This window comes from Austrofundulus limnaeus, unplaced genomic scaffold (genome assembly GCF_001266775.1).
Source record: "Austrofundulus limnaeus strain Quisiro unplaced genomic scaffold, Austrofundulus_limnaeus-1.0 Scaffold186, whole genome shotgun sequence".
NCBI lineage: Eukaryota > Metazoa > Chordata > Actinopteri > Cyprinodontiformes > Rivulidae > Austrofundulus > Austrofundulus limnaeus.
Window position 1 is genome coordinate 424,635 of NW_013952588.1, and position 11,868 is coordinate 436,502.

Here is an 11,868-nt window from a genome sequence, read left to right on the forward strand (position 1 = left end):
TCCTCCATGTACAGGTTTGCAACAATAGGAGAAACTGGGGATCCCATAGCACACCCATGTTGTGAGACTGAAGAAGTCTCTTGGAAGAGAGACGAAATGTTTCATTAAAGAAGAACCCGTCCAGAGGACCTATACAATTTTTTTTTCTTTGATTTTTTACCTGGATTACTGAGATGCATCAGGACTTACCGCAGGCATGTTTCTGTACTTAGACTGCTGTACATAAGCAGTACTGTGACATGCCAGGACATCTATCCACTCACCGTTTTAAGAACATCCCAGAAGAGCTGTGGTTGTTGAGATGGTATGACATAGCAGAATGGGGCAGCTTCTCTGTTACCAATCAATAAAAAATATGATCCTATACTTGCAATCGCAGTGGAACATCTCTACTATTATCCATGATTTACCCATATCATATTCAAATTTTTATTCAGTTGTTATTTCAGCCGCAAAACACTGGCTACATTTTTTCCTGTTTCACCCTACATTTGAACAGTTTTAAAAAATGAATTTCTTTAACAGACATTTCTCTGGACCTTTCACTTTAAACACACTAGACAGGCCTACTAGCCAATCAGAAAGGTGGTGACGGGATTTGGATATCAGCCATTTGAATCATATCCACCAGAAGAAGTTGGAGCAGTGCTCAAAATAAATAAATTTAATTGTTAGAACAAGTTATTAAAAAATGGAAACAATAGGGTACATTTTCAGAAAGCAGATGTAAGAGAATAAAAATCAGCAGGAAGATGTTTACTGATTCTTCCACCTGAGCATACAGGAGGAGCGGAAAGAACGACATCTGATGACTTTTATAAGAGTGACCTGGGCAACACCATCTGACCAACAGGTCCATGTGTACTGGGAGAAAATGAGACAGGTGTTGTGAAAAAAGTTGATTAGCTGGCACGGGAGCCCTGCCTGTCTTGGTACAGTTGTCTCTTTTATGTTGCTTTAGTTCTTGGAATCTGACAATATTAACACTAAAAGAGGTATTTGTTTAAACAAAGTGTAACAAAGGTGTGTCTCTGTTTAAGTTTTGATGTTTTGCCTCCAAAACCCTCACTGTGTTCTCTCTGTGGAGGAGCCAGTTTTTAGTTCATCATAAAGATCAGCTATATTATTCTACCAGTATAAACAGCCCATTTGGAGATTTTAATGAGCTAAATTGTTTATTTGGAACCAGAGTTTATGAAACTGTAATGCATTTAATGATCAAATATGAAATACATAACAGTTTTCATATAGGTTGTTTGCCCAGTTTCTGTTTTTTTCCCTCATCAGTCATGTGGCTTTTAATGTTCAAGTATTTTTAGCATCAAAGTTTATAAATTTCCCTTTTTAAACATGAAAACCTTTTATAATGTGTTGATGCTTGGTGATCAAGGTTGACACTGGAAGAGTGATGTTGCAGTTGTGTTAATTTCAAAAGGATGATATTTAAATAATAGATCTTGGGTAAACCTTTGCTCAGTACAAAATTACTTAAAACTGCATTTTTCTAGTTTTTTTGTAGTAATATGCTGGTATTATCTATGTATATGCAGACACAAATGGGATTGTGTGTGTGTGTTGAGGTAGCCTGGTCCTTCCTACGCAGCTCCAAAAGCGAAGGACAAGGGGCTGGTTATTATAACCAGGCTAGTGTTGAGGTGGCTCGGGGGTCAAGCTCAGAATTGTTTTACACTATCAACTCTAATTTATGAGTTTTACTGTAGTGATTTGGAGCACAAATTGATATTTTGTGTATTGCAAGTAAAAGCCATATTGTCATTTTATCTCTCAGCTTTCTTTGTAAGGTATTTTCACTGTACACAGTATTTACTTCAGTTTCTGATAATTTAGTGCTTCTGTACTGAAGATTATTTAGTGTTAACAGAAAGGCTTGAATAGTTTGTGTTGGTGACCTTGAGGAGGATATTTCCTGTGGGCGGCTTGTTATTTTTTTTACAAAGCATTTCTGATCATTTTGTTCTGAGCTGAAGCTTCTCTAACGTCATCTTTGAAAACACTTACAGACTAAATAGCTTTTGAATCACACATTAAATGAATTAATTCTCTTGACCTAGCACCTTTTATTGAAGCTAAGTGATAAGGAGGACATTTTTCTGCAGAGTGCATATACTTTAAGATGTTTTAAATATCAGATACTGTGAATCTGTGTTAGAGTTTCTGTTAAATCTTACCTAAAACAAGCAAAAAATATTAGTTTTTCAAATTATCTCAAGTTTACAGCTTGGAGGAGAACTGTAAAGAACAGAAACTGCTCCATTCCTCATGTCCTCACAGTGAACCATCAGTTTATCAGTGTTTTTATTGGCACTGCTATCTCCAGGAGTTGCTCATCTGACCTAATTTTACCCTTTTGTTTGCAGCGGTGCCGTATCCTCCCGGTACACGCCTCTCGGTCAAAGAGCTGTATGCAAATGGAAAGCCCGACCTGGAGCAGCTGAAGGCCCATCTAGTGAAGGAGGGTCGGCTGGAGGAAGAGGCAGCCCTGCGGATCATCAACGAGGGGGCCAGCATCCTGCGCCAGGAGAAATGCATGCTGGAGGTGGAAGCTCCCATCACAGGTAAACCCTTGTTACTGTGACACCAATCTTACTGCATCAGGTGTGTGTTTCCCCCATCAGCTGACATCATTCAGAGGCAGAGGGAATGTGTGTGTGTTGGCAAGGGGGAGCTTTCTGGAAACTGATCCTTCAGTCTATTTCTACCTTTGTGACATGTGGCCTGGCTTCTTGCTGTCAGGCTATTTTTATTTATCTCCTCAATGTCCTTTGTTTCTTTCTCATGTCATCTACCAGCTATTCTTCGATCTTTAAAATGTTCTTCCTTTTGATTAATCAACTTTATTAGGATTTTTTAAAATATTATATTGCTTTAAACAAACAATATACACTGCGTGGTGAAAAAAAATGTTGCTGTCTGGATTTAGCTAAGGTCTACGATGTGGGGTTGCTGCAGTTGGTCAGGTGTAGTTTCAGCGACAGTTTGTGCTCAAAGAATGAGGTCAGCTGACTACCTGAATATACTGAATGACCAGGATTCATGGGGCTCTTATTGTGAAAGAGTGGTTCAGGGAGCATGAGATATCATTTTCACACATGGATTGGCTCCACAGAGTCCAGACCTTAACCTCATCAGGAATCTTTGGGATGTACTGGAGAATTTCATAATTCTCCAGTTAATTTATCTTAACATGGGGTAAAAACAGTACATTATAGGATCTAGCTTATATGTTGTGATTGTGATAACTTTTTTGTTACCTTTTACATAAACAGATTTATTTTTGGTGGAGCTCCAGTTTTCAGTCCTCAGCTGTTGTGGTCCTTAATGCATCGGCTGTCTGCAGGCATCTTTTTGTAACTGTCTGCAGCAAATGGAGAAATATAAGAAATTAAAAGCCTCCTTATCCCACGTAAAGGGGCCAAGTTTTAGAGTAAAAGAGGATTGGTCTTTTGTTGTGTAAAATTTTAAGCATACTGTTTGTTGTTTCAAACTCGTATCATCTAAAATTCTAAAGATGTCCAAAATAATTAATAAAAGCAATGCATTTAAGGAGTCTTTCCTTCCGTAAAAGAACATAACATGGTAGGACAAGTCCTTCCAAGGCAGCATCGTTGACTTTGAGATGCAGTGGGAGTCTTTAGACACCTCATCATTCAGCTAGTGCCATTCAGAGGGCTGTGATGCAAGTAGAAAATTAATTTTTATGCACTTGAATAACTTTCAATCTTCCAGGACTATGATTTATTTTACTGAAACACGTATTTCTATATTTTAATGCGTAATAGTGCACAGTAACATTTGTAAAGAAGCCTTTAAATCTCATGTTGCTGACCAAATATTGGCAAGTCATTTATTTATTGAAAATGCCAGTAAAAAGGCTCATGTACTTAGCATTATGTTTGTTTTTTTAATCAGGGAGTATGTACTGTAGACTTTGTTTTCCATGTGTTAAATTTAGTTTCGACCACTTTTTTTCCCCTCTAAAACATTCCTGTAGTATCTGAAAATGTACTTGCTGTAACTCCACACCTTTTCCTCAACAAATGGATCATCTCTGAATATGCAAATGAACCCCACCTCACCAGGCTGCAGTCGTTCACCCTCAACTCTGCTCACTCTTTACTCCCTGCCTGCACTTTGTTTCTATTTCAATTCACCACAGAAAAAAATGTTTAAGCTTCCTCAGGATAAAAGTAATTAAACATTTTAAAAGTGTGTATTTGAACATTTACTATTAAAACATTAGAGATGCTAAGAGGAAAGAGGATTTTATTGTTTAGGTCGAAAAACTGATCCAATAATTTCCACTCACAACCTGTAAAACACTTTTCACGAGGTCTCATTTGGACTTTTTTGTGGATTTTCTTTCCTTTCCTACTATCAGATCATCTAAATCCATTTATTTGTATTTTTTTTAGTATGTGGAGATGTCCACGGCCAGTTTTTTGACTTAATGAAGCTTTTTGAGGTGGGCGGGTCCCCCAGCAGCACCCGCTACCTATTCCTTGGAGACTACGTGGACCGAGGGTACTTCAGCATCGAGGTAGGTGACTCATTGTGATGCTTCACATGGAGAAATTGGTGTCTGCCAAATGTGACACGTGGGACAAAAGGCATTTAGTGCAGAAACAGACTAAATTTCACTCTTTTTTTCCCACTCATAAGCAAAATCAATAGTTTGTGGCCATTTGCAAAAAGAATTCATGGACCTATGTACAGAGTTTATTGAAACTTGTAACTATTGGATGTACATCTACAAGTGATTAACTTCAGCACAGTTGAAGATGGTTATGAAAGAATGAATGAAGGTAGCCAACCCAACACCTGCTTTAACTCGTTCAGTGTTTTTCAGGTTTTAAGCTCACCTTGGTGTGGTAGTACCTGAGAGTCATTCTTAACACTGGTGATATTAAATCATGCAAGATTGTGTATAAAGTTATTTACAACTCTGTCCCTTCTCATCAAAAGATGATCTTAGTCTAAATCTCTAGCAGCAGCTGATATGCATTCCTTCTGGGATTTTTGTACTTTTATTTACAAACTTTAAATGTGCGTGTTCAAACATCTTCTTTTGCAGTCATTTTGTGGTCAACTCCATTTATTTATGGGCAATTTTCTGTCTTTAAATTTAAAAAAAAATTCCTCTCTGAATTTTTTTTTCAAGGCCTGCAAATTGTGTGTGTTCAGTAAACAGTGCGACAGGCAGCCCAGTCTCAACCAAATAATACTACTTTCTTCGTTAGAAGTGTGACATGTGCATGATGGTGTTTAGTGTGTGTGAGGACTTTAAAGCATTCATTCAGACCCGGTGATCCGTCGGAACCCCAACGGGACATTTACAGCAGCAGCAGCGTGTCTTTAAATAGTCATAGAAAATGAAAGACGCACTGTTTGCCACCTCACCCTCCCAACTGCCACACTCTGCGCTCCACCCACGCACAAAACACACACTGCTAAACACAAGCACACCCACGCCTAACTCGCTGCCTTCAAATCTGTGCCATTTCCAACCAATCTGAGCGGACAGTTAAGGATTGGTTAGTTGGAGACTTCTTTTATTATTACTTTTTTCTGCAAATGTCTTTGTTCAGGAGAATTAAAAACCCTGGAACCCTTTCTGTTTGAAGCTAAGAGAGATGAACGACTCTTTAGCAACTGAACTTCATTAGTGCAGTAATCTTCACAAAGACAGATGACTTGGTCAGCTGTAAGTCAGCTCTCAGTCGAAGCAGAAATAATCTGGGTGATGCTCTTAACACATTTGACATTGAGGTTTGAACAGAGATGCCTTAAATGTCTCTTTATTCCAGCTTTGAAAACTCATGATTTGTTATAATAAACCAGTGACAGCATTCTGACCACTAACGGGGGAAGTGACAAACCTTGATTATCTTCTTACAGTGGCGATTGGCAGTGGGTGGGAGGTGCCTTTGTATTTGATGGCAGATAAACAGAAAATATCAGGGATCTGGATATTTTAGTAACTTTATCAACAGCCAAACTATGCTGGTTTGACAGCTGGGTTATAAAGAACCCTATAAAATCTGCTGAAAATTTCACATTTTCATTCCAACCATATTTAATAACCTAAAAAAGTGTAAATATAAAATAACTGAAAAATAATTAAAGAATTGCATAGCCACAGAAGTCAAAATTTAATTATTATTCCACTTTCATAAAATATAACAGATTGTTGTGGTTAAGCAGAACATTAAATGCTTTTGCAAAGTATTTTAAAACATTTACCCGTCTTAGAACATAGAATCTCTCATATTTCACATTAAAAAGTTGTCCTTTTGTAAAATAAAAATGCTTTAGAGCAGGGATAGTCAATTCTGGTCCTCGAGGTCCACAGCCCTGCACATTTTACCTGTTTCTCTGCTCCAACACACCTGATTTAATTGGATGATTTTCAGGCTTCTGCAGAACTTGGAAGAGGTAATTCAGAAGGGAAAAAAGTAAAACATGCAGGGCTGCAGACCTCGAGGACCAGGATTGACTATCCCTGCTTTAGTTTAACTTACTGTAATGTAAACATGTCTCATAAAGAAACAGAAATATTAACAATTTGTGCAAACTTAAAAAGGGTCTAAGCTCATTCTTTCTTCTGTTTTGTCAGAGCTCCTTGTTTAGAGTTTGCAGGCATGACTGGCTCACAGTGGTTTGCTTTATTCCTGTTTTTTTGGAGGACGTTGGTGTTTCAGCAAGTCTCTTCGCTGTGCCTGACTGACCTTTTTTCTTTCTTTCTTTCCTTTTTTTTTCCTGTGTGGAGAAAAGCAGTGCCGAGCACACACTTACTTGTAACCAGGTAACAACAGGTAAAGGGAGCTGCAGCTGCCAAAATACCTCAGAAGCTCGGCCAAATTAGAGGATTCTGAGATTCCCCATTTTATATCAGATTCCATTTTGTTTCCCCATTTTAAAAATCATATGTCAACAACCACAGCTCTTCTGAGATGTTCCTGGTCAATAGGATGGGTGGACGTGCATGAACCTAATCTATCTGAGGAAATTCCTTTTAGATTTTTTGAGACTGGGTTGCAGAGGCAACAGTTTAAGCAGAGATTCCCAGACCTCTCTCTCCTTAGCTGTCTCCTCCAGCTCATTCGGAGAGACTCCAAAGTGTTCCCAGGCCAGCTGTGACAAATGATCTTTCCAGAAATTCTTCAGTTTGTGCTAAGTCCTCTGGCCAGTAGGATGCATATTAAATTCCTCCTGGAAATTGAATATGCATCCTGACCCAGTCCACCTCAACCGGTTCTTGTTAATGCAGAGGAGAAGCAAGGCTCCTCCAAAATAAATTGTAAAGGCCTGAACTTATATAGCACTTCATCAAGTTCAAGGACTCAATCACCCATTCACACACTCGTGGTGAGCTACATTGTAGCCACAGCTGCCCTGGGGCAGACTGACAGCGGTGGTTTGAACCGGCAACCCACCGGTTACAAGACAACTCCCCAAACCGCTCTACCATAGCTGCCCCGAAATAATCAAAAGATAAAATAATCACACTACTCTTCCTATCCCTGAGGGTGAGTTCAGGATGAAACTCATTTTAGCTATTTGTCTATGTGAGGGGGATAGGATGCTGACTGATCTGTATTGAGAGCTTTGTGTTTTGGCTCAACTCTCTCTTCACACAGATTGGTACAGTGTCCACATCACTGCAGACACTGATCCAATCCTCCTGTCAGCCTCTTGCTCCGTTCTGTCTCAGCTCAAATACTTGAAACTCCTTCCGTTGAGGCAGTGGCTCATTCCCAACCCGGCGGTGGCCATCCTCACTTTTTTGGACCTCATGGATAGCCTAGGTTCATTGGGGAGCAAAGTCTGGCCAACATTGTCTAGAGCTACATGTTGCAAATATGGTTAATGATATTTCCCATCACTCTATGGTCATCTGTGTTTCTAATCAGAATAAATGAAAAACAGTGCTTCTATTTTCTCACAGTTTTCTCTTTGGAGTTCTTCTGGGCCTCTTGGTGTTTAAATTTCTTGTCTTTTTAATCTCAAATGAAAAGTATAGCAGGTTATCACAGACCTATTTATTTATATCTACACAGTGAAACACCACGGACCCAAGAAAGCAGCATTTATTCACATAAAAAGGTGACTGAACTTAAAAAGATACGTTTTCATTTGTTTCCACTCCCCCCCCCCCCCTCTTTTCCCAAGGTTAAATCTAAATATCAACCTCAAGTTTTCATCTTGGTACCAAAAAGGGGTTTTCTCTAACAGCTGTGTTGCTGCAGATTACTCTCTGTGGTCAGACCTGTTGACTTTTATAGAACAGCTCATCAGATTTGGCTTATTGTTGGTGCTTTCAGAGTATGAAAAAAAATTCAAATTAGGTGCGTGGTTTGAAGCTGCATTAAAAACAGAGGAAGTGAGTGGCAGCTGAAAAGAACATGGTGTTTGTTTTAAAAGTTCAGTCTAATGTTTCAGTCTGTCACCAGCTGCTGCTCCTCATGCTTGTTGGAGGATTTAGTTTTTATACTGAGGAGGGCTGTCAATCAGACACTTTCATTGTCACTAAAGTGAGAATCAAGGTGTCTCGTTCCTGAGGTTTTTAAACTCTTCTCAATCATAATGGGGACATACTGCTCATCTTTGGCTGCACTCTTGAGAGTTTTTAATGAGGACTGTTACAGATCACAGCTCGTACCAATCAATAGTTACATTAGCTAAATCTATTCTCTATTTAATAATTGTCCTTTCACTCTGTTTCATATTAGAGTGCTGCAGTTAGTCGTGATATTGGCTTTCTGTGCTGTTTCTTTTATTACTTCCTGCTATGCAGTTCCTGGTTTTAGTTCTGTTGAATGGGTTATTAGTAGAAATGGATGGGGTTTTAGCCTTTAATCATATTTTACAAGTGACATTAATGCATAAGATCTTACAAAATATGTTAGCTCTCATCATATTTTTTGTGCAATATGGATAACATTTGATAATTTGTATCCAAAGGTTAGTTGGCTGTGACAGCCATCTTGAATTGGCTCAATTCCAGGAGTTAATGGTTTGTAAATGTGCACCCAAAGACTACGGTACTTTCTAAGAGTTTTGTTGAATTCTGTCTGATTGTTGATGACATGTTTAGCTATCAAATACAGTTGAGTCCTATATTTAATGACAAGGTTTTAAAATGGATATAACTTGGTCAGTTAGCACTTGCCGTATATGTAAGTTGAGGATGACTCAAAGCTACCGCAGCAAATTTTACCTTAGTAAATACCTGTGACTGTAAAATCAGGAGAGTGGTCGATTAGAAATTATTGAAGGTGAGTCTGTGATTGAGAAGTTGCCTGTTCCCATCCCCTAACTCAGTGTTTCCCAAAGTTGGGGTCGGGACCCAAAGTGGGGTCCCGAAACATCAAGGTGGGGTCCTGAAAAGATTTTCAGAATTAATTACATTTATGCCTTAGTTACAAAGGAGTGAGGCTAGTATATTTAAAATGGATAAATGTGGTATAAAAATATTGTTACTATGCTCATGCTTTGTTGACCTAATACAAATGTTTATCATACAAAAATAGTTGTGGGCACAGGTCTCTGCTACTGTTATTTTGTGGGTCAAAAGYTGAAAAGTTTGGGAACCACTGCCCTAACTATTACGCATTCAATTCAAAAACACCTTATACATTTAAAAAATTTTAAATACTTAAATACTATATTATATTTTTATATACTTTACATGGGCTGCAGTAGCTTGGTGGTCGAGAAGAGCATCTGGCGTAAAAATAATTGTCAAATCCTCATGTGAGTCAATCAGTTGTACAACATCTAGTGATTACTTTGACAGTTTCATTAAAATCCATCCAGTGGTTCATTAAGTATTTTGCTGACATGACACACACATACATACACACACACCCTTTGGTTTCAGGTGATAATGACTGTTGTTCTCTCTGCAACTAAAATGAGATAAGATAGGCTTCATTATCCCAAAGGAAATTCACAAGATGCCAGCTTTTGTAAGTCATACAACACGATGACTGAAAAACAATAAAAAAATATTGGAGAATAATATAGTAAGGGCAAGTATATAGGAGGTAGCAATGAAAAAGTCCTTAAAAAAGTGTAAATTCAACTTCAAACCAAACAGAAAAAAGAAAGTTATTCTTGCACTGGGTTTGTTTTGAAGTTGTCATTACACTCAGAAAATATAATAAATACTGTAAAGAGATGAGTTTCTGCTGAAGGTAAGGCTCGGCTGCTGTGTCGTGGTGTTAAGCTAATATTTAGTTTGTGTGTGTGTCTGCAGTGTGTACTGTACCTGTGGGCTTTGAAGATCAACTACCCCAACACCCTGTTCCTCCTGAGAGGGAACCACGAGTGCCGACATCTCACAGAGTACTTCACTTTCAAACAGGAGTGTAAGTGCTGCTGAACTATCTTTGTCTTTGAGGCTAAACCTTTATCACAGAACAGCAAGGAAGAAGTGCTGATTTGTTTACTTTGTGTGTGTGTGTGTGTGTTCCCCAGGTAAAATAAAGTACTCTGAACATGTATACGATGCCTGTATGGAAGCGTTCGACTGCCTGCCTCTGGCTGCTCTCCTCAACCAGCAGTTCCTCTGCGTCCACGGAGGTCTGAGCCCTGAAATCACCTGCCTGGATGACATCCGCAAGGTGAGGTGTTCAGACTCTGCAGGAGCACGAAATAGCTTGTTTGGATTGTTTGTGTGGAAATATTTAAATAGTACAATGAGTACAAAAGATAAAGTCCCAAAGCTGAGTAAAACATGTTTGTCTCAAATCTAAAATGGTCCCTTCCCATCAGTTCCTAGAAAGATGTGAAGGGAAAAGTTTTCAGGACAGCATGCAGTCAGAACAAATCATAAATCTTTCTGAACTGTTGAGTGGAGTTGGGGAATCTCAATGATATATTTCCAGAATAACTCAGTTTAAAAAGTTTTGAATTGCCAAAGACTTGCATCTAAACACAAAGTTGCATGGTTCTGAAAGAAATACGATGATATTTCGTGTTCATTACCAGGATGTGTGCAAAACCGTGCAGAAATAGTGCATTTGCATTGAGAGAGTCTTGAACGGCCGTACAAAACCAAGAGCGCTCTGCTGATGTCCGATTTAATGGTACCAGGAAATCAGACCGAATCCAGAAAAAACACGAGTTTTATAAAAACTTCAGGGCATGACTCCGCCTATATTAATTACATCATCAGTCGGGAGGGGGTCCTTATCATTTTGGTCAAAGCCATGCCCACAAACAACTAATCACCTATCATAATGATTTTTAAAAGTACAAATATGTGTTGTATTTGTTACCAGGCATGTAACTATTAATATAGAATCATCAAGTTAATCAAAACTCACGTTTAACAGTCGTTACAGTTCTTATGATAAAACAAACTATACTATGTGTAGTGTAATTAAAATCAGTGTACTACATAAACCCCGATAATTTCTTCAACTCCACTCATCTCTACTAACTTGTCAGAAGCTTTGTGCAAAAGAAAGGCTGTGCAAATACCCTGACACTTCATTTCTGGGCAAATATATGCAAGATCTGATTGACTGTTAGCATTTTAATAAATAGATGATAAATTATTCAATTTTTTTGATGCATGCATCAGTTTATGCATGAGCCAAGGGCGTAACTTTCTGAAGGACTGGTGTGGACATGTCCCCACCAACTTTGGCCGGACAGGGACAGTCCCCACCAATATTTGCACATCTTTTTTCCTTTGCGTGCATCTCCATTTCCTGAAAGTAGGCAGCAACAACTGCTGTGTCTACCTTTTTCGGGGAAAAAAAAAAGTACGCTGCGCCCGATCCCTTCCGCCCCCTCCCCGCTCCTGCTTCTCATCTCTCTCATATCACACTGCAGAAG

General features: G+C 38.8%; 1 protein-coding gene across 3 annotated transcripts in view; it reads left to right on the forward strand.

Annotated features, from left to right (window-relative positions):
- Nucleotides 1–11,868, forward strand: part of ppp3ccb (protein phosphatase 3, catalytic subunit, gamma isozyme, b) — a 67,898-nt gene that overhangs the window by 23,934 nt on the left and 32,096 nt on the right. For all 3 annotated transcript variants that reach the window (XM_014018210.1, XM_014018211.1, XM_014018209.1), the window contains exons 2-5: nucleotides 2,379–2,576; nucleotides 4,434–4,558; nucleotides 10,280–10,391; nucleotides 10,501–10,646. In XM_014018210.1, coding sequence (XP_013873664.1) covers nucleotides 2,379–2,576; nucleotides 4,434–4,558; nucleotides 10,280–10,391; nucleotides 10,501–10,646 — 581 coding nt within the window. The remainder of the gene's footprint in view (nucleotides 1–2,378; nucleotides 2,577–4,433; nucleotides 4,559–10,279; nucleotides 10,392–10,500; nucleotides 10,647–11,868) is intronic.